The sequence below is a fragment of the Malaclemys terrapin genome, chromosome 5, assembly GCF_027887155.1.
Source record: "Malaclemys terrapin pileata isolate rMalTer1 chromosome 5, rMalTer1.hap1, whole genome shotgun sequence".
In the NCBI taxonomy this organism is placed as follows: domain Eukaryota; kingdom Metazoa; phylum Chordata; order Testudines; family Emydidae; genus Malaclemys; species Malaclemys terrapin.
Genome location: NC_071509.1, coordinates 117,697,649 through 117,716,731, shown reverse-complemented (window position 1 = coordinate 117,716,731; position 19,083 = coordinate 117,697,649). Strand labels below are relative to the sequence as shown.

General features: G+C 42.9%; 1 protein-coding gene across 1 annotated transcript; it reads left to right on the top strand.

Moving 5' to 3' along the window:
* COQ2 (coenzyme Q2, polyprenyltransferase) lies at positions 1-12,190 on the top strand. The gene is made up of 7 exons (XM_054030720.1): positions 1-268; positions 2,312-2,478; positions 5,437-5,558; positions 5,822-5,907; positions 8,506-8,639; positions 9,165-9,353; positions 11,646-12,190. The coding sequence occupies exons 1-7, from the start codon at positions 10-12 to the stop codon at positions 11,799-11,801; spliced, it is 1,113 nt and encodes a 370-aa protein (XP_053886695.1). The 5' UTR covers positions 1-9; the 3' UTR covers positions 11,802-12,190.
* The last annotated feature ends 6,893 nt before the right edge of the window (positions 12,191-19,083 follow it).

Here is a 19,083-nt window from a genome sequence, read left to right as displayed (position 1 = left end):
GTGGGCAGCATGGCGGCTCTGGTAGCGCGGCTCTGCCGGGCCCCCGGAACTGCCGCCGGGCTCCGCTGCCTCCTCCGAGCCGGCTGCGCCCGCCCCGCCGCCGCGCTCGCTGTCCCGACCCACGGCGCCCCCGGATCGCCGCTGGGCCTTGCGGGGGAGGCGGGGAGCGGGAGGCGGTCGCTGAGCTTCTCCGCGGCGGGGCTGGTGAGCTCGGCGCCCGGCCCCCTGCAGCCCTACCTGCGGCTCATGAGGCTGGACAAGCCCATCGGTGAGTCGCTGCGGGGCTGGAGGCCGGGGCTGGCGCCGTCGGGCGTGCCGGGGCGGGGCAGAGCGGGGGCTGGGACCCCGGGTTCAGCCCCTTACTCCGCGTTAGCCTGCGGGCCCGGCCCTCCAAGGTGCTGAACAGCCACGCGCAAGCGCTGTCCGCAGCTGTGGCAAGTCCCCGATTGCCAGGAGCCGGTGTGATGTGCCTCTGACTCATGGGGATGTTGTGAGGATAACTCCATGAAGGCTGCTGCAATTACTGGGGCCTTCAGGCGGGAGAGGTCATAGAATTGCAAAGGGTTGCTATAAAAATGGATTTCAGCAGCATTCACCTGCCAAGAGACTGTTGGATTGTCTGTCAGCCTCAAAGTTCAATTATCTACAGTAATACCTGTGTCTAGTCTGTACAGTCCCTGATCATTTTTTTTAGTGTACAACTTTCAAAACCATCATTCATCCTACCACAATCTAAAACTCCTTGTTGTTTGAGACACAAAAGAGCCACAAAAAAGACATTAAGTATAAACTGCCTTTTGAGTTTGAGAGCACTTTTCTTTACAAAAGAAATTCCAGTGTTTGTTTTACAAAAATCATGTTATAATAATATTTCACGCAACAGAAGTCGAGTAATATGAAACACTTAAGGATCATTCAGGACAAAAGGATTGATTAACTGGGTTACAGGTGATCTAGTACAGCACCACTCAAAGGATCAGGTGCTGACAGTTTGGTGCCCACCAACACTGTACAATTATGGGAGAGGAAAATGTTTATCAAGGACAGTAAGGCAAATCTCTACACTTGTATATAGTGCCCTGGGATATTTTATGTCTACGATTGTAATGTGGAAGCCTCTCCCGTTGGGGTAGTTAATCCACCTCCCCAAGAGGTGGTAGCTATGTTGACGGGAGAAGCTCTCTTGTTGACACTGCTATCTACACAGGTGATTAGGTGGATTTTTTCCACACACCTGAGCAATGTAGTTATAACAATATAGGTCTGTAATGTAGACCTGCCCTTACACAGAGCTCTTCTTCAGGTCTGGGAAACTTGCTCACAAGTTTAGACTAAGCACTAAGGCTATGTCTACACTGGCACTTGTGTCAGTCAGGGGTGTGAAAAAACACCCCTGATAGACGCAAGCTTCACCAACAAAAGCGCTGGTGTGAACAGCGCTATGTCAGCGGGAGACACTCTCCTGCCAACATAGCTACTGCAGCTTGTTAGGGGTGACTTAATTTTGCTGGCAGGAGAATGGCTACACGGGAGACCGTACAGCTGTGTCACTGTAAGGTCCGTAGTGTAGACATAGCCTAAGACGTTAACACACGTTTAATGGGCCATTTCACCTTAAAAGGTCCTTTGAACACCCCTCCAGTCATAGGGGGAAAGAAAGAGGGATGGATGGCGGTAGGGGGAGAGGGGTTGTTTTATAGATTGTTGTAATAAGGCAGAAATCCAGTATCCTCTATTCTTGATAGAAGGATTGCAATTTGCCTATTCAGGTTAGACAGTCAATTAGTCAGCAGGTCATGTGACATCTGGAACATAAAATATTTTACAGATTGGCTAGACAATTCATATAAACTCAGGAGACCAATCCATTTTGGAATATGTCCATGTTAATAATTGTAAAGATAGTTAAATATTTGGTTTGGATAGAGATGTGGAACAAGGTGGCTTACCAAACTAATATGTGTCGCATCTTATGTTCTCTGTAACAGCGGATTTTATAGCTACTGTTCAAACACTGCATTCCCTCCATGGTTCAGTTTTCTGTTTTTATTGGGAAAATAGACAAAGTGTCTTTATATTCAACATTTCAATCAAGAAGAAGAAGAAAAAGAAAAGTAAAGGAGCAGAATCAAATTGTGGAACTGCAGCACCTTGCACAGATAACCATCTTAGCTGTCTCTCAGCTTTGGTGTTGCAGTTTTAGAAGTTTTTAATTAGTAATTCAACACTTATTTACCTTTTATGGCATGCTAAAGAGTAATACCATTTATAATTTCTCTTTTTCTAATCTCTTTCAAATTCACTTTTCTAGGAACGTGGCTGTTGTATTTGCCATGCACATGGAGTATAGGCTTGGCAGCAGAGCCAGGCTGTTTTCCAGACTGGTATATGCTGTCACTCTTTGGTACTGGAGCGGTCCTGATGCGTGGAGCAGGCTGTACAATTAATGACATGTGGGATCGGGACTATGACAAAAAGGTAGAGAAAGCCCCATGGACTTGAAAAGAACAGACAGGCTCCTCTTAATGTTTGATGAGTAAGTAAATTGCTAGCCTTTTATTGAAGTAAGCCCTCTTCTGTCTTTCACCAAGACAAACTGGTTGTTTGTCTGGCAGAAATACTGGCTTGTCTAATGAAGACTACTTCCAAGTAATCTTTTTTTTTTTTTTTCCCCCTCCTGGTTCAGAAGGCATATACTAAGTAATATGATATTTACCATTCATCTTTGAATGGTAAAAGTGCTTTCTTTTTTGCATAACAGAGAGCCACAAGTAGCAATGCAGTAGTGATTCTTTGTTTTCTAGATAATTTGTATGTCGGATAAGGTACATCAGATAGTTGCAATGTAATCAGAGCTTAATCAACATAAATCCACTTCTTGTAATATTTTCCTAAAAACTGTGCAAAACCAACTGACATGCTTCTTTTAACCTTGTTAGCCGTTATCTATCCAAGAATTATCAGGGATTTCTTTTAGCTGCATTTTGTAACTTTTCAGGTATAAATTTTTGCCAAAGATGAATTTTATACTCTCTTTCTTAATTAAACTGGTGGCTATAGTAATGTACTCCAGATAAGAATGAGCTTTTTGTAATCACTGAACAAAACCACTAACCCAGGAACCTATCCTTGTAACAAACCCCGATGCCAACTCTGTCCACATATCTATTCAAGTGACATCATCATAGGACCTAATCACATCAGCCATACCATCAGGGGCTCGTTCACCTGCACATCTACCAATGTGATATATGCCATCATGTGCCAGCAATGCCCCTCTGCCATGTACATTGGCCAAACCGGACAGTCTCTACGCAAAAGAATTAATGGACACAAATCTGACATCAGGAATCAAAATACTCAAAAACCAGTGGGAGAACACTTTAACCTGTCTGGTCATTCAGTGACAGACCTGCGGGTGGCTATATTACAACAGAAAAACTTCAAAAACAGACTCCAAAGAGAGACTGCAGAGCTAGAATTGATATGCAAACTAGACACAATCAACTCCGGTTTGAATAAGGACTGGGAATGGCTGAGCCATTACAAACGTTGACTCTATCTCCCCTTGTAAGTACTCTCACACTTCTTATCACACTGTCTGTACTCGGCTAGCTTGATTATCACTTCAAAAGTTTTTTTTCTCTTAATTAATTGGCCTCTCAGAGTTGGTAAGACAACTCCCACCTGTTTATGCTCTCTGTATGTGTGTATATATATCTCCTCATTATATGTTCCATTCTATATGCATCCGAAGAAGTGGGCTGTAGTCCACGAAAGCTTATGCTCTTATAAATTTGTTAGTCTCTAAGGTGCCACAAGTACTCCTGTTCAGCTTTTTGTAATGTCAACTTGCGGTTTCCTCAGTAATTTTACACTAAGGGCACGTCTTCACTGGCAACACTAAAGTGCTGCTGCAACAGTGCTTTAACATGGCTTGTATGGTCATGGCATAGTGCTGGGGGAGAGGTCTCCCAGCGCTCTAAAAAACCCACCTCCGCGAGGGGAGTAGCTACCAGCACTGTTGCACTGTCTACACTATAGCACTGAAACTTGCAGCGCTCAGGGGAGTGTTTTTTCACATCCCTGAGGGGGAAAGTTGCAGCGTTGTAAAGTGCCAGTGTAGACAAGCCCTAGGAGAAGATTGGATAATTTGACACTGTTGTGTTCTTGGTGTGTGGTAATAAAAGCTGCTTCCCTTATGGAGTCACTTGCATAATTGGGGTCTAAATACAACAAAATAATGAACTTAAATGAAATTGACAAGAATGTAACAGTAAGGAGTTTAAAATTCATATAGGAAATTATTTTACAAATAAAACCTCAGACAACTGTCTGTGAGAGTGGGTTGGGGGTGTTTTAATGGTGGTATGTCTAGTTAGTGGTCATTTTGTTGATTTCCTGACTAAAACATCCCTTGCTTGGTCTTACCCACAGCTGAATTTTTCTTGAATGTTAGAGTTAAATTAGTGCAGCCATTTTTGAGTTGCAAGGAAAGGTGAAGATGATACTTTCTATGGCCCCAAAAATATTTTTTATTGTGTCTCACTTAAACTGCAGATGTATAAACTTCTAACTTGGCATAATTGTAGTCTTAACTGAGAGAGGAAAATCGAGCCAAACTTAAAGGAAAATACCTTAGTATTGTTAAAGTGTGCATAAACAACACTTTGGTTAAATTTTTAGAGCGCTGTAGGCAGGTGGCATTCTTACCTACCTGGCTCTGAGCGTACAGCTGTTCTGTATAAAGTCTAAAACTTACTCCTTCCCTGGGGTTTGGTTTTATTAATTTAGATAATGTAAATTCAGCCTAAACTTTCTTCCCAAACTTGGTTGCTCGTAGAGTTTTCCCTGCTGACCTCTCTGCCCCTGAAAGAGGTTCCGTTGCCTTCTGCTTGGAGGTAATTGAATCTTTCTGCTAGTATGATCAGGAATGACTATACAGCATCCTTATGTAGGGTTCAAGCATTTAATGCAGGATGAGTCAACAGAAGGAGCCCTGTAACTCTATTTATAATCCTAGAATCTTCCCCCCTATTACAGACATCTTAGTTCAGAAACTCTTAGAATGTTTGAACAAAATTGCTCTTAAAATAGGGATATTCTCAATATTGCACTGAGCACACAAATAATAAAATTCAAATCTAAACTTTTTATAGTAGTTCTAATTCATCCTCATTACACATAATCCTGCTTTCATTTTTAAAATGCTCCATATTTTAGTAGTAGATGTTAATGTTTATTCATAAATATGTACCATATACAGGATGTGAAATGTGGTAGAGGTAATATTGGTGTAGGAACCTTAACTTTTGAATTCCCTGACTCGTGGGCTTAATTTTCCCACCTTACTTTGCATTAAGATATGAGTTTTGCCTATAATGTGTAGTTTAACTCAGTATATTGGATTTAGTATTGAAACTATTCTTTCTTTAGGTTTTAAGAACAGCAAGTCGACCAATAGCTGTTGGAGATATCTCAACTTTTCAGTCCTTCGTTTTTCTTGGGGGACAGCTTAGCTTGGCTTTGTGTGTCCTCCTGTGTCTAAATTACTATAGGTAATGTATGTGTGATCTTTTATTCTTGTACTGTTTCGCTACCAGGCTAAAGCTAAGCATGATGAATTTCAACAGACAAGGCAGTTTTTTGAGACAGCAACCAAATCCATGATTTTAGAACAAAATAATACTTTCAGTCTTAACTACAGCATCATTCCTTTGATACTACAGTATTGTTTCTTAGACTAGGGAATAATGAGAGTACAATAGAATTATTTAAAGTAAACCATATAAAGTCTCATAATGAACTTCTTTCATTACAGTATTGCCCTAGGAGCAGCCTCTCTGTCTCTTGTGATCACTTATCCCCTGATGAAGAGAATCACGTACTGGCCACAGCTGGTTTTGGGTGAGCTTCAAAATTGCTAGTTTCCCTTCTTTCAGACGTAATTTTATTTTTTTGTGTTCTGGCAAAATCTTAATAGTTGAACTTCAATATCAAATGAAGTTGCCTGAAACTACAAATAAGGTCATTGGTATGTCCTACATTTCTTAAACAGATAGTAAAACACATGGAGTTTCTTTCCCTCATGTAGTTCCTCCTTTCCCCACGCTCTGGTGTTGAGAAATAATTGGTTTGTCACCTGAGTACCGAGTGGGAGATGTGGGACATTTTTCTCCCAGTCTCTGGAAATCTTTCTTAAATTGTATTTCACCCTGTATTACACTCTTAAACATTTAAATTAACTGGGGTAAAAAGATGCATTGCACTGTATTCCAGCTTGACCCAGTTTGGTATCCTACCTTTAAATTTTGTTTCACGTATTTTTTCCACTTTTAATAACCGCTTTTAATATCTACCACCTTTAGTAACCACCACTATTGTGTCTACTCTGTTCTCCTTCCATTTTCCTTCTTTAACAGTTCTCTAGAGCTAACAAATATTAAGCTTAAGGCCCGACATTTAAGAACATGCTTAACTTGAGATATATGGGTATTCCTGCTGACTTTATTAGGACTAGTCACATGTACAGCTGTTTGCAAGATGGGTGTGTGTGTCTGTTAGTTAAATCAAATATATTTTAGAGAATGTGTTGCTATTTATACTGTGTAATATATAGGTACTTAGATTTATTGCTACTCAGTTAAAAATTTGTAGATAAATGTTACAAACCCAATGTGATATATTATTGGGCTTGTTTTTCTTCTTGTTTGAACACTCCACTCTTTTGAAATTTTAAAAAAGAAGAAAAAAAAAAAGTAAACAAATAAAACATTGCACAGTGCAATGTACTGATAACAACTCAGCTGTCTGCTCTTCAGATACCATATGGTTTCTCTGTTACTGTCCCTAATAGTAGCAGTTAGCCAGCATCCTCGTCAGTGCATTCTCAACAAATATTTCAGAGACTGGAATGTTAGTCACTTTCCTTCTGCTGCAGGTGCAAGAAGAGCATGGAAACCCAGGGATTGGTAGAAGGGAGACGAGTGGTGTTTCCTACTATGATCAGCACTCCTGTTTTCTCATATAACTCCTTTCTTTTCCCATGAGAAAATAATCCTCCCTTTTCCCCCTTCCGCATGTATGAGTTCAGTGTTTCTGGGTTCATAGATTCCAAGACCAGAATGGACCATTGTGATAATCTAGTCTGACCTTGTGTATAACATAGGCCATACAACTTCCCCAAAATAATTTCTAGGGCTCGTCTTCTGGAAAAATATCCAATCTTGATTTTAAAATTGCCAGTGAGGGAGAATCCACCATGACCCTGGATTGGTTAAATCCACCATAACCCGTTACAAATTTACACCATTATTTCCAATCTGAATTTATCTAGCATCAGCTTCCAGCCATTGAATAGTGATACCTTTCTCTGATAGATTGAAGAGCCTATTATCAAAAACTTGTTCCCCATATTGGTACTTATAAACTGTAATCAATGTTGTTATAGCTGTGTTGGTCCCAGGAGATTAGAGAGACAAGGTGGGTGAGGTGATGGCTTTTACTGGAGCAGCTTTTATTGGTGGGAGAGACAGTGTGTGATGTTTAGTTGTGATGCGCTGAGTAAGTTTCCCAGACCTGAAGAAGAGCTCTTTGTAAGCTAGGAAGCTTGTCTCTCTCACCAACAGAAGTTGGTCCAATAAAAGATATTACCTTATGTCACTAAACCAGTGGTTCTTAACCTTTATTGCAGCCTGCACCCCTTTGGTTCTCAAAATATGTTCTCGCACCCCTTATCAAAAATCATTGAAGTAGGTCAGTTCTTTAAACCTAGATATATTTTTTTGTTTGTATATTACAGTAATTGTTAAAAAATGTATAATGTTAATAAATACATAGGGTTGATGAAACAAAGTAGTTATACTTACATGCCTGTGCTTAATTTGTGTTTTTGATTTACCTTCTAAAAAAATCTGGCACGTCTCAAACCCCCAGAAAGGGCCTCTCGCACCCCAGGTTAAGAACCACTGCTCTAGACTGTAAGCAAGTCGCCCCTTCTCTTTGTTAAGCTCAAGGAGCCCAATCTATTTAGCTTGTCGTTGTAAGGCAGGTTTTCTAATTCTTTAATCATTCTTGTGGCTCTTCTTTGAACCCCTTCTCCAATTTATCAACATCCTTTATGAACTGCGGGCACCACAACTGGACACAGTACTCTAGCAGTGGTCGCACCAGAGCCAAATACAAAGGTAAAATAACCAGCCCAGTCCTGTTCAACTATCCCCTGTTTATGCATCCAGAGATTACACTAGACCTTTGGGCCACAGTGTTGCACTGGGATCTCATGTTCAGCTGACTATCCCCACAACTCCCAAATCTTTTTCAGAGTCCCTGCTTCCCAGGAGAGAGTCCCCCATCCTGTAAGTGTGTAGGGATTAAAAATCAAAAAAACACACAGATGCTTGAGTGTCAAATGTTGATTAAAAAATATAATTTAGATTGTTCCTGACTCTTACATTTTTAGAAGCCTATAATTCTGTATATTTTTCTTATTTCTGTTACTTACAGGACTTACATTTAATTGGGGCGCCTTACTTGGGTGGTCTGCCATCAAAGGTTCATGTGATTGGTCGGTGTGTTTGCCTCTGTACTTCTCTGGAGTTATGTGGACATTGATATATGACACCATCTATGCACATCAGGTGAAGTAATAACATTAACTGTTAACTTCCTCATTGTTAGTTATGTGTGTATTTATGTATAAAACTCACTACTTTGGACTTGCACAGCACTACTAATCTTCCCACTGCAATCAGAAGATTTAAAACCTAGAAATGCTTTTAAGAGATTTTTCTCGTATCCACAAGTTTTCACCCCTCTAATTACCCTATTATCGCATGTTTTTCTGCTCACTGTACTCTCTGTGTAAATTAGTTTATGAACGTCTCTGAGTAGAACCCTTACTGTTAAAGTGCCGTGTATACCCAGGTATGTCACAGTCAATAGCAGCAGTCAAGTGCTCAGCAGTTTTGAGAACCAGGCTGCTTATTTCAGTGCCTAAAAATGGGTTTAGGAGCCTAACATTAGACACCTGTTCTTAAAAACCTTGGCCTTAAGGCAAAGCCTTTTCTATTACATCCCTAAAACTACTTTCCCCACCCACGACTTCTCCACTTGGGAATTGCTAGGGGTATTCTGGTTTTTTTTAATAACCTTCTTTATTCTAGGATAAAAGAGATGACCTGGTCATTGGTGTGAAATCAACAGCACTACGGTTCAATGAAAACACAAAACAGTGGCTCAGTGGCTTCAGTGTTGCAATGCTCGCGGGTCTGAGTGTGGCAGGAATAAACTGTGATCAGACTTTCCTCTATTACACAGCTGTGGCTGCCGTCGGTGCTCACTTAGCTCGCCAGGTTTGATCTGATTTTTGTACTTCTTTTCTAAGTGGAAGCTCTAGCTTCCAAATCCTGTATCAGTTTACGTAAAATATTCAGCCATCTTGTCTCACACTGCTGCAGCAAAAAGAAGGCTTTTCAATAATAGCTGCAGGCAGGTCTTGTCTTTATACACCTAAGCACATAGCAGCCTTTTCTCATCTCCTAATGTGTTTATTGTAGCCATCACCATGGCATTTGGAGGCATAACTTAGAGTACAATAGAGTAGAACCTCAGAGTTTCAAACACCTCGGGAATGGAGGTTGTTTGTTACTCCGAAATGTTTGTAACTCTGAACAAAATGTTATGGTTGTTCTTTCAAAAATTTACAACTGAACATTGACTTAATACAGCTTTAAAACTTTTATGCAGAAAAAAAAATGCAGCTTCCCCTTTATTTTTTTAGTAGTTTGCATTTAATACTGTACTGTATTTGCTTTTTTCTTTTCCTCTGCTGCTGCTGCTGCCTGATTGTGTACTTGTGGTTCCAAATGAGGTGTGTGGTTGACTGGTCAGTTTGCAACTCTGGTGTTGGTTACTCTGAGGTTCTACTATACATTAGGATTATTCGCTTAAATTAAAGGTGTATAAAGGTTAGGGGGGTGGGGGTCTAAATGGCCCAGTGGCTTGGCAATGGATGCAGAATCTTTAAGTGGGGTTATGCTCTGAAAAACAGCAATGGAAAAAAATGTTGATTTTGTCTCCCAGTAACTCAGTGAAATTGGCACCGCTTACAAATGAATACATATTTTCTAACTGCAAGCCCTGCAAACTCATTCTGGGATCTGAAAGGCAGTCTGGGTTCCCTTTGTCTCATACTTTATCACCAACTGCCAATATCCTACAATTGTCATTTAGTTAACAATTCTGTGCAAGTGCCAGGAAACAATCCAGTTCACTGTCTCATATCTATATTGGTTTTAGTGATCTGATGAGTAAAATGTAGTAAAAATCCAACTTACATTAATCAATAGAATGAGCAGCTAGGACTCATTTTTATGTACTCACACTTCTGATTTTTAAATTCAATCATCTGTTCATATCCAGACCTAGTTTATAGTGATGGTAAGTAGTCTGTAGAAAATGAACCGGTGGTCTCAGTAGTAGACTGGAGGTAGTAGAAGTGTAGAGGTAGTTCCTGGTAATAGAGAAGTGTCCATATCCCAGCTTGCAGCCTTGTTAGTAGTTAAGAATATAATTGGCATGGAGTTTGATCTATGATCTCTCCCACATCAGGGTTGTGAAGTGCATTGGGGTGATTTGGGGAAGCTCGCACATCTGATACAGGTGCTGTCCTCTATGGATAGATTTCATTCTCTCTGACTGCTGGCCTGGCATCTTTCATGAGCACTAAATTCCCTCTTTCTTATCATGCAAATATTGAATGGCCAGAATTCCCTTACATGGGAGTCGGCACAGCATGAGAACTTCTGTTCTCCAGACCAGGTAGGCTTGGATATTTGAGAATGAAAACATAAGACTCTGGGGAGGGGAATATAGAACAGTTATCAAGAACAACATAACCGAACATTCATCCCTGTGCCCATGAAAATGCATACACAGAAGTGATATTCAGAAGGTAATTAGGAATTCAGCTGTCTTTAGTTTGGTAGCTGTTATGACCTCTTTCAGAAAGTTAATTGCATTCGTCTTTTGCTATTCATTTAATCCCCTCTCATCTCTTTTCCCACATGCCCCCGTCTTGCACTTGCTTCTCTGTTGCTTGGTCGTCATCCTGTTTGTACCCTGAACATCCCACTGCAGCTCATTTTAAGTAGCAGTGGCCCCCAGTGGAGGCAGCTAGGCTGGCTAATCCTTATTTCCAGCTGCTATTGCAGGTCTCCTGTGAGTTTTCTGTGGATGGCAATTTGAGAACCCCTTTCCTGCGAACTCTCGTGTGTGTTTGTATTGAATCTTTGAGACAGATTTTTTAAGGTACAGATAATACACTATGCATCTGTTGTTTGTATCTTTTGGTGCTTAAATACCTTTAAAAATCTGGTCCTTAGTATCCATACATGTTACTCATTCTCTGTACCTTTCTGGTATATCGTCATCCATTTGTTAAGCACATTTAGGCAGACCTCCGTGTCTGTATCTAATCCAGTGCAGGCACGGAAGTTAGCCTGTGTGGAGCTTGTTGAGTGTCTCTTGAGGTAGGGACCTATGTCTTCTCTGAAGTGTCTGGCATGCTTGTGGTACTATAGATAATAACAGAACATTATACTGTACTATAGATAATAACAGAACATTATACTGTACTTCCACAGATTTACACTTTGGACATACACAAACCTGAAGACTGTTGGAAGAAGTTTACCTCTAACCGCACAATCGGACTTCTACTTTTCATAGGGATTATAACTGGAAATTTATGGAAAAGAAAAAATCCCAAAGAAATGAATGCAATCAGCACTGATATTTAGTCTTTATTTTAATAAAAAAAAAAAACCCTGTATTCAAAAGTAAAAGCATTTTATCCGCAACTGCTACTAGTTTTGCTTAATTCAAATACTTGGCCAAAGAGTCTGTTTTTAAGAAGATACTTTAGCAAACAGAATTATTGTTAGTGTGTGCCTTGTAAATACACTTTAAAGACTGAACTAGCAGTGGTCTTGACAACTAAGCTTCTCAGCTGCTTGTGGTGATCTTTTCTTGTAAAATCCCTGTCCTCCCTCTTGCAAGGAATCTTTTGTAAAATGTTGACTACTGCCCTGGTAGTCTGTAAAACTCTCAGTAGGTTTCTTAGAGTCATGGTTCGTGTGAAAATGTAGTCATTTTGTAATGTAAAATAAAACCTGCTGTGTGAAGTTTTCATGGTTTGATTTTTGCAGTAGTTTTTTGCATGAAATATTTAGCTCCAGTAAATCGTTTTGTATCCTGCCAAGTTTAGAAGCATTTATATTTTGGTTCTGGGTAATAAGTAGAAGAATGACTTGCCTGTCTGATTGGCCGGCTATGATTCCAAGCCAGGTGGAAATGCTTTGCTGGAATTTATTCATGGGCCTCAATTTTTTGCCTTTTTTAAATCCCTTTTGAAAACAAACTTCTGCAGCATTGCTTACAAAAAGTGATCTGATCTGCCAAGAAATTAGTGATTGGAATATGGGCTATATATAACAACAAACCCAAAATAGCCCAGAACTATTAAAAAGCATACGTAGCCGTTCCAGTTGTTTGATGTTGCAAATCTAATCATGTCTTACTTTCACTCCTTTGTGTTTATTACCCTTCAAGATTGTAAGATTTCCAGAGGAAGGACTTGTCTTTCTCTGTGTTCTGTAAAGCCTCTAACATGCTCTTGGGCACAGTAAAAGTAATAGTGGGATGACAAATACGTAGGTGAGAACTACTTAGTATTTTTATTTGTTTCTTTTATGAATTGCATCATTTAGTAGGTGGTCCAATAGTTCTTTTATTGGCCCTTAATACAGGGCTGTCTCCTGCAAGGTTCTGGGTGCTTTAATATTCTATTGAAGTCAAAGGGTTGAGGGTGGTCAGCCTCTCACAGGAGTAAGTTCATTGATTGTGACTTTCAGTAATGTCCTTGATAGTGTGTGATTTACAAGTGAAGTTGCTCAGCCAACCTGTCATTCCCTCACTAATGAAACTCTGTAAAGAGAATGTACTGTGTAACTTTTGGAGTTAGTTTCTATATAAGGAACAGCAGACACACCTATGGCTGAGTTGCTTCCCTGGCATTTCTTTTAGATGAGGCAGATGTAATTTCCTGTAGTAATGAGCTCTGACAGTTCTTGTAAGTAAGGCACCACACCCTCAACCAAGTTCTTGTGGGCAAATCACTGCCCCCACATAGAGTCCCACTGAAACCACTAGCCCATGGATACATGGATCTGTTTGCACTGAGTTTATTGCAGGATTAGGCCTGACTGTCCTTTTTTATAAGGCTTCCATCTTGCTTTTATAATTCTTTTGTTAATTATTTTTTCTCAAAATAATTTTCACTGACTCTTTGAACAAAATATTTTAAGCAAAAAGTAAACAGATTAAGAATCTTATTCACTAAGGATGCATTTTTCAGTTTAGTCCTACATACACGTCTCCAAGTATTTCAATATATTTTAGCAACTCATGATAGTTTTGTTTTTCCTGCGGGCTTTTAGATGTTTGGGCCAAGTTTTTTCTAAAACTAGGTAAATTCTCTCTTGTCCTCTATTCTGTGTTTTTTTTAAAAATGTTAAATGGTGTGTGCTCTAGATATCAGGGACTTTGAGACTTTAGATCTGCCTTTAAATTAACTGTTTCTAATTAAGGTATTGTGCGGTTTTAGGTTTTAAGCCATCTACTCAAAGCTGTGGTGTTGTCATTAGTGATTCTGGATCACCAATAAGGAGAGAGAGAAAGCCATGTTAACTTTTAGCTTCCTTAGAACTATTGGTTCCCTCTTGCTCCCATGTTGTCAAAAGAGGTGGGGGACAAAACTATTAAAAGAATATCATTAAGGTAATAGCACGGTGAGAGTGGCTTCGTTGGTTTGTTCTTTCCTTAAAATACAAACAACCCCCCCCTGGTATTCTCGAAGTGGGTGGAGAATTTCATGTCATCCTCATCTTGGAGAAAAGCACAGAACAAAATACACAACCCCAGTTTATTTATCAGTACCAGTTTAAACTATTGGCTTACTAGCCAAATCTAGACCAGTGCTTTCTGGAAGCCTCTATTCTATTGAGGATTCTGGCCTTTTAAAAATAGTTTCCCATGTTCCAGATTCTCAGTTATGAACGTGTTGCATCTGTCTCTCCAAATCATTAGTAATTATCAGTATAACTTGTCCATAGGTGTATGCATTTGCCTATTTGACTTGTGTTGGCTCTCTGAGAAGAAAAGAAAGATGCTGCACCTGTCGCACTTCATTCCGATCCATTTCACTCACACCAATGCCACACTGAACAAGGAAACTCCGAACAGGAGAGTGACCTGAATCCTTAAGGAAAACGAAACCAAATCTGAATAGTGCCTTAAGAAGACAGACCGCACCCTGTCACATACGAAGAATGGTAGGCAAACGCAAAATGAAGTCTTTGACAATGTCCATGTAGTCTCAGGATTGTTTTAAATACGACGGTCTACTCTGGGTGGGTGGCTTGAAGGTGTTCAAGATCCTTGAAATTGCATCTTCAAACCAGCTGGATAGGGTTTTTTAAGTGGACAGATCCATCCAAAATGTTCTCTCTTTTCCTAAAATTGGATTTTTGTGTATTAACTTCTCCCTATAGTATGTATAATCCCCACCCTCAGTTTGGAGTTCTGAAGTAGTATCTTCAGCTATATTTGGTATGAGAGCTTGACATTACTGCATGATTTCAATCCTGTAACTTTTGCCCGTAATGAGAGATGCAGCTTAGGTAGTTAAGGTACACTGTGGTGTGTGCGTGGCTATAAGGTATATAAGGTATTCAAGGATTAGGAATACTAGATCTGTGATTGTGTGTGTGTAGTGGCCCAGAAATCTTCCAAAGGGGCTGAATTAATGCCCCAGAGCTTCTTTCTGAGATGGGAGATGAATTCTATCCCCTTTGTAAACCACCCATGGAGTTCCCCAGATACAATCAGGTTACTTAGGTTGGGATTTTCAAAAGTAGCTAGAGGATTTAGGAGCACAAGTTCCATTGACTTTCAGTTGGACTGGTGCTCCTGTAAGTCATGTAGGAGCATTGGAAAATCCCAATCTTGGTCTTCCACGGCAGAATTTCAAATTACACAGTGTAGCATCTCTGGAACTAGACCTGTTAAATCAGTAAACAAACATTTTGAAGTGCACTGATCTTTATTTTTTGAACTGCAACAATTATTACAGAAATCTCAATTTTTGTTTTAGTCACAAATGTGTACTTAATGTAAGCATTATGGCCCCCATTCTCAATTGACTTATACTAGTGTAAATTGTGCTGTAGAGTCAAACCAGTGTAAAACTGATGGTATAAAGAATCAGTCCACTTATGTCAAAATTTTTACCCATTATCATTTTATGTTTACGCGCTCATTTCTTCTGTTCTCCCTTTCTTTCTCCCATTCATTTTCTTTCGTTCTTTCTCTATTGGAACTTTTTTTTTTTTTTTTTTTTTACCCCTTGCTTACTTATTTTTTTAATTTAAAAAGCCAATTTTCGCAATGGTTTTAATCAGACCAAACTCAGGACATTTTAAATTTCGTTTTCTATAACTAACTCAACCACATTGCTTGTATATATACACCGGGGTGGCCAACCTGAGCCTGAGAAGGAGCCAGAATTTACCAGTGTACATTGCCAAAGAGCCACAGCAGCCCCTCATCAGCTCACCCACCCCACTCCCAGCGCCTCCCACCCACCAGCAGCCCTCCTTCAGCTCCCTCACCCCGCTCCCACCGCCTCCCACCCACCGGCAGCCCTCCTTCAGCTCCCTCACCCAGCTCCCAGCACCTCCCACCCACCGGCAGCCCTCCTTCAGCTCCCTCACCCCGCTCCCACCGCCTCCCACCCACCGGCAGCCCTCCTTCAGCTCCCTCACCCAGCTCCCAGCACCTCCCACCCACCGGCAGCCCTCCTTCAGCTCCCTCACCCCGCTCCCAGCACCTCCCACCCACCGGCAGCCCTCCTTCAGCTCCCTCACCCAGCTCCCAGCACCTCCCACCCACCGGCAGCCCTCCTTCAGCTCCCTCACCCCGCTCCCACCGCCTCCCACCCACCGGCAGCCCTCCATCAGCTCCTCCACCCCGCTCCCAGCGCCTCCCACCCACCGGCAGCCCTCCATCAGCTCCTCCACCCAGCTCCCAGCACCTCCCACCCACCGGCAGCCCTCCTTCAGCTCCCTCACCCCACTCCCACCGCCTCCCACCCACCAGCAGCCCTCCTTCAGCTCCCTCACCCAGCTCCCAGCACCTCCCACCCACCGGCAGCCCCCCATCAGCTCCCCCACCCCGCTCCCAGCGCCTCCCACCCACCGGCAGCCCCCCATCAGCTCCTCCACCCCGCTCCCAGCGCCTCCCACCCACCGGCAGCCCTCCTTCAGCTCCCTCACCCAGCTCCCAGCACCTCCCACCCACCGGCAGCCCCCCATCAGCTCCCCCACCCCGCTCCCAGCGCCTCCCACCCACCGGCAGCCCCCCATCAGCTCCTCCACCCCGCTCCCAGCGCCTCCCACCCACCGGCAGCCCTCCTTCAGCTCCCTCACCCAGCTCCCAGCACCTCCCACCCACCGGCAGCCCCCCATCAGCTCCTCCACCCCGCTCCCAGCGCCTCCCACCCACCAGCAGTCCCACCAATTAGCGCCTCCCCTTCCCTTCCCGCACCTCCCAATCAGGTGTTTCGTGGCGTGCAGGAGGATCTGGGGTGGAGGGAGGAGCAAGGGCAGGCTTGGGGAGGGGGCAGAAAGGGGTGGAGTTGGGGCAGGGGTTGAGCAGCGAGCACCCCCCAGGCGCATTGGAAAGTTGGCGCCTGTAGCTGCAGCCCCGGAGTCGGTGCCTACACAAGGAGCCGCATATTAACTTCTGAAGAGCCGCATGTGGCTCCGGAGCCACAGGTTGGCCACCCTGATATACAAATTGACAGCCTATATTCAAAATGTAACAAGGGACTTGAGTTACTATGTGAACAAAGATTTCAGTTCTGAGTTTTGCAAGATTAAATCTCACCCTTGGTATTGCATAATGTATTTCTTTTGTATCTAACATACGTCATTTTGTGATGCAAAAACAGATGACTGTTCTTACAAAATATATTTTCAGGTCAATTTGTGATTATCCTATAATTAAATTCCTTGATGACAAATAGCCAATAGCAGTTTTGGAAAGCCGCCTAGTTAATTTACATGTTGCAATTTGTGTTGCATATGGATATATAAGGGACTTGGTTGAAGTTGGACCAAGAAAAGCGATTTCTTGATCTCTCTCTCCAAGCCTGCTCTGCAAGTGGTATGTGCATATTTCTTTGTTTAGTTTGACAGATTATTTGGCAAAGTTCAATATATTCAAACTTGCAAAAGCTGTTAGCTGCTGAGTTGGTTATTTATGGGAAGGGGAAGTTAGTAAAAAGTGAAAATGTTTAGTTTTCTGCTCAACAAACCAATTAAGGTAAAATTAAATATGCTGTAAATCCTATTAGTGGGAATTTGACAAAATTATACACCTAAGCTGAAAAGCAGAAACTCATTTTTGTTTGTTTTTTTTGCCTGACACTCTTCAGATTGTAGTTGGGGATTGGTCCTGCTTTGAGCAGGGGGTTGGACTAGATGACCTCCTGAGGTCCCTTCCAACCCTGATATTCTATGATTCTATGAAATATATTGAAATTGATATCTCCCAGAAAGTTCGAGGCTGTTTTTACTGAAAAATGAACTTTGCTACAGTTTAAATTTGGCTGCCTATATTTCAAAATGACCAATGGAGACAAAGTACATCTTACTAATGGTATTGGGATTGTGAAACAGATTTCAGAAGAATTCAAGGAAACTTCTATCCTATGTGCTTTGGGATTATCCATGTTTTAAGAGAAGGCATATGTTGCTTGCTGTTTTCAGGATGCTCTATCCTCCTTTCACCTATTTTCTTCCCTCTTGAAAGAGGCAATGATCTCGTCATCTGCAATCTTGTTCAGTCCCCGAGACAGGGCCGGCTCCAGACACCAGCGAAGAAAGCAGGTGCTTGGGGCAGTCAATGGAAAGGGGAGGCACGTACGGGTCTTCGGCGGCAATTCAGCGGCGAGTCCCTCACTCCCTTTCGGAGGGAAGGACCTGCCACCAAATTGCCGCCAAAGAATGAAAAAAAAGAATAGCGGAGCTGCTGCCGATGGCTGCTTTTTTTTTTTTTTTCCCCTTCGCCACTTGGGGCAGCAAAAACGCTGGAGCCGGCCCTGACCGAGATGTGTATAGTATTAGTGATGGCAGAGTACCTAGGGTTACCATATTTCCACAAACAAAAAAGAGGACACTGGGGGGGGGAGCCCCGCCCTAGCCCCGCCCCGCCCCATCCACTCCCTCCCACTTCCCACCCCCTGACTGCTCCCCTCAGAACCCCAACCCCCCCTGGTTCTTGTCCCCTGACTGTCCCCTGCTGAGAACCCCCTACCCTAACTGCCCCCCCCAGGACCCTACCTGTCCCCTGACTGCCCTGACCCTTATCCACTCGCATGGGTGGCAGGGTTGTAGAAATTTTGGTGGTGCCCAGAACCCCCCACCCCACCTGCCTAAGGCTCTGGGAGGGGGGTTGGGTGGGGGGAGGAGGTCTGGGGTGCAGGTCCTGGGCTGGGGATTAGGGTGCAGGAGGGGTGCAGGTTCTGGGATAGAGTTTGGGTGCTGGGTGCAGGCTCCGGGCTGGGGCAGGGGGTGGGTGTGCAGGAGGGGGTGAGGGGTGCAGGCTCTGGGATGGAGTTTGGGGGTGAGAGGCGGTGCAAAGGGGGGGTGCAGGCTTTAGGAGGAAGTTTGAGGGCAGGAGGGGGTGTGTGGGAAGAGGGAGGGGGATTGGGAGGGAGTTTGGGGATAGGAGGGGATGCAGGGGTGAGGGCTGTGGGTCTGGGGATGAGGGGTTCATGATGCAGGAGGGGGCTCAGGGATGGAGCAGAGGATTAGGGTGTGTGGGGATGAAGGCTGGGGGGTTTGGGGTGTTGGAGAGGCTCAGGGCTAGGGTGGAAGGGCAGGGTAAGGGCAGCCTGTCTTCCCATTAGTGGATGGGGGCACTAGGACCCGGGGGCAGCAGACAGCAGTTGTCTGCGTG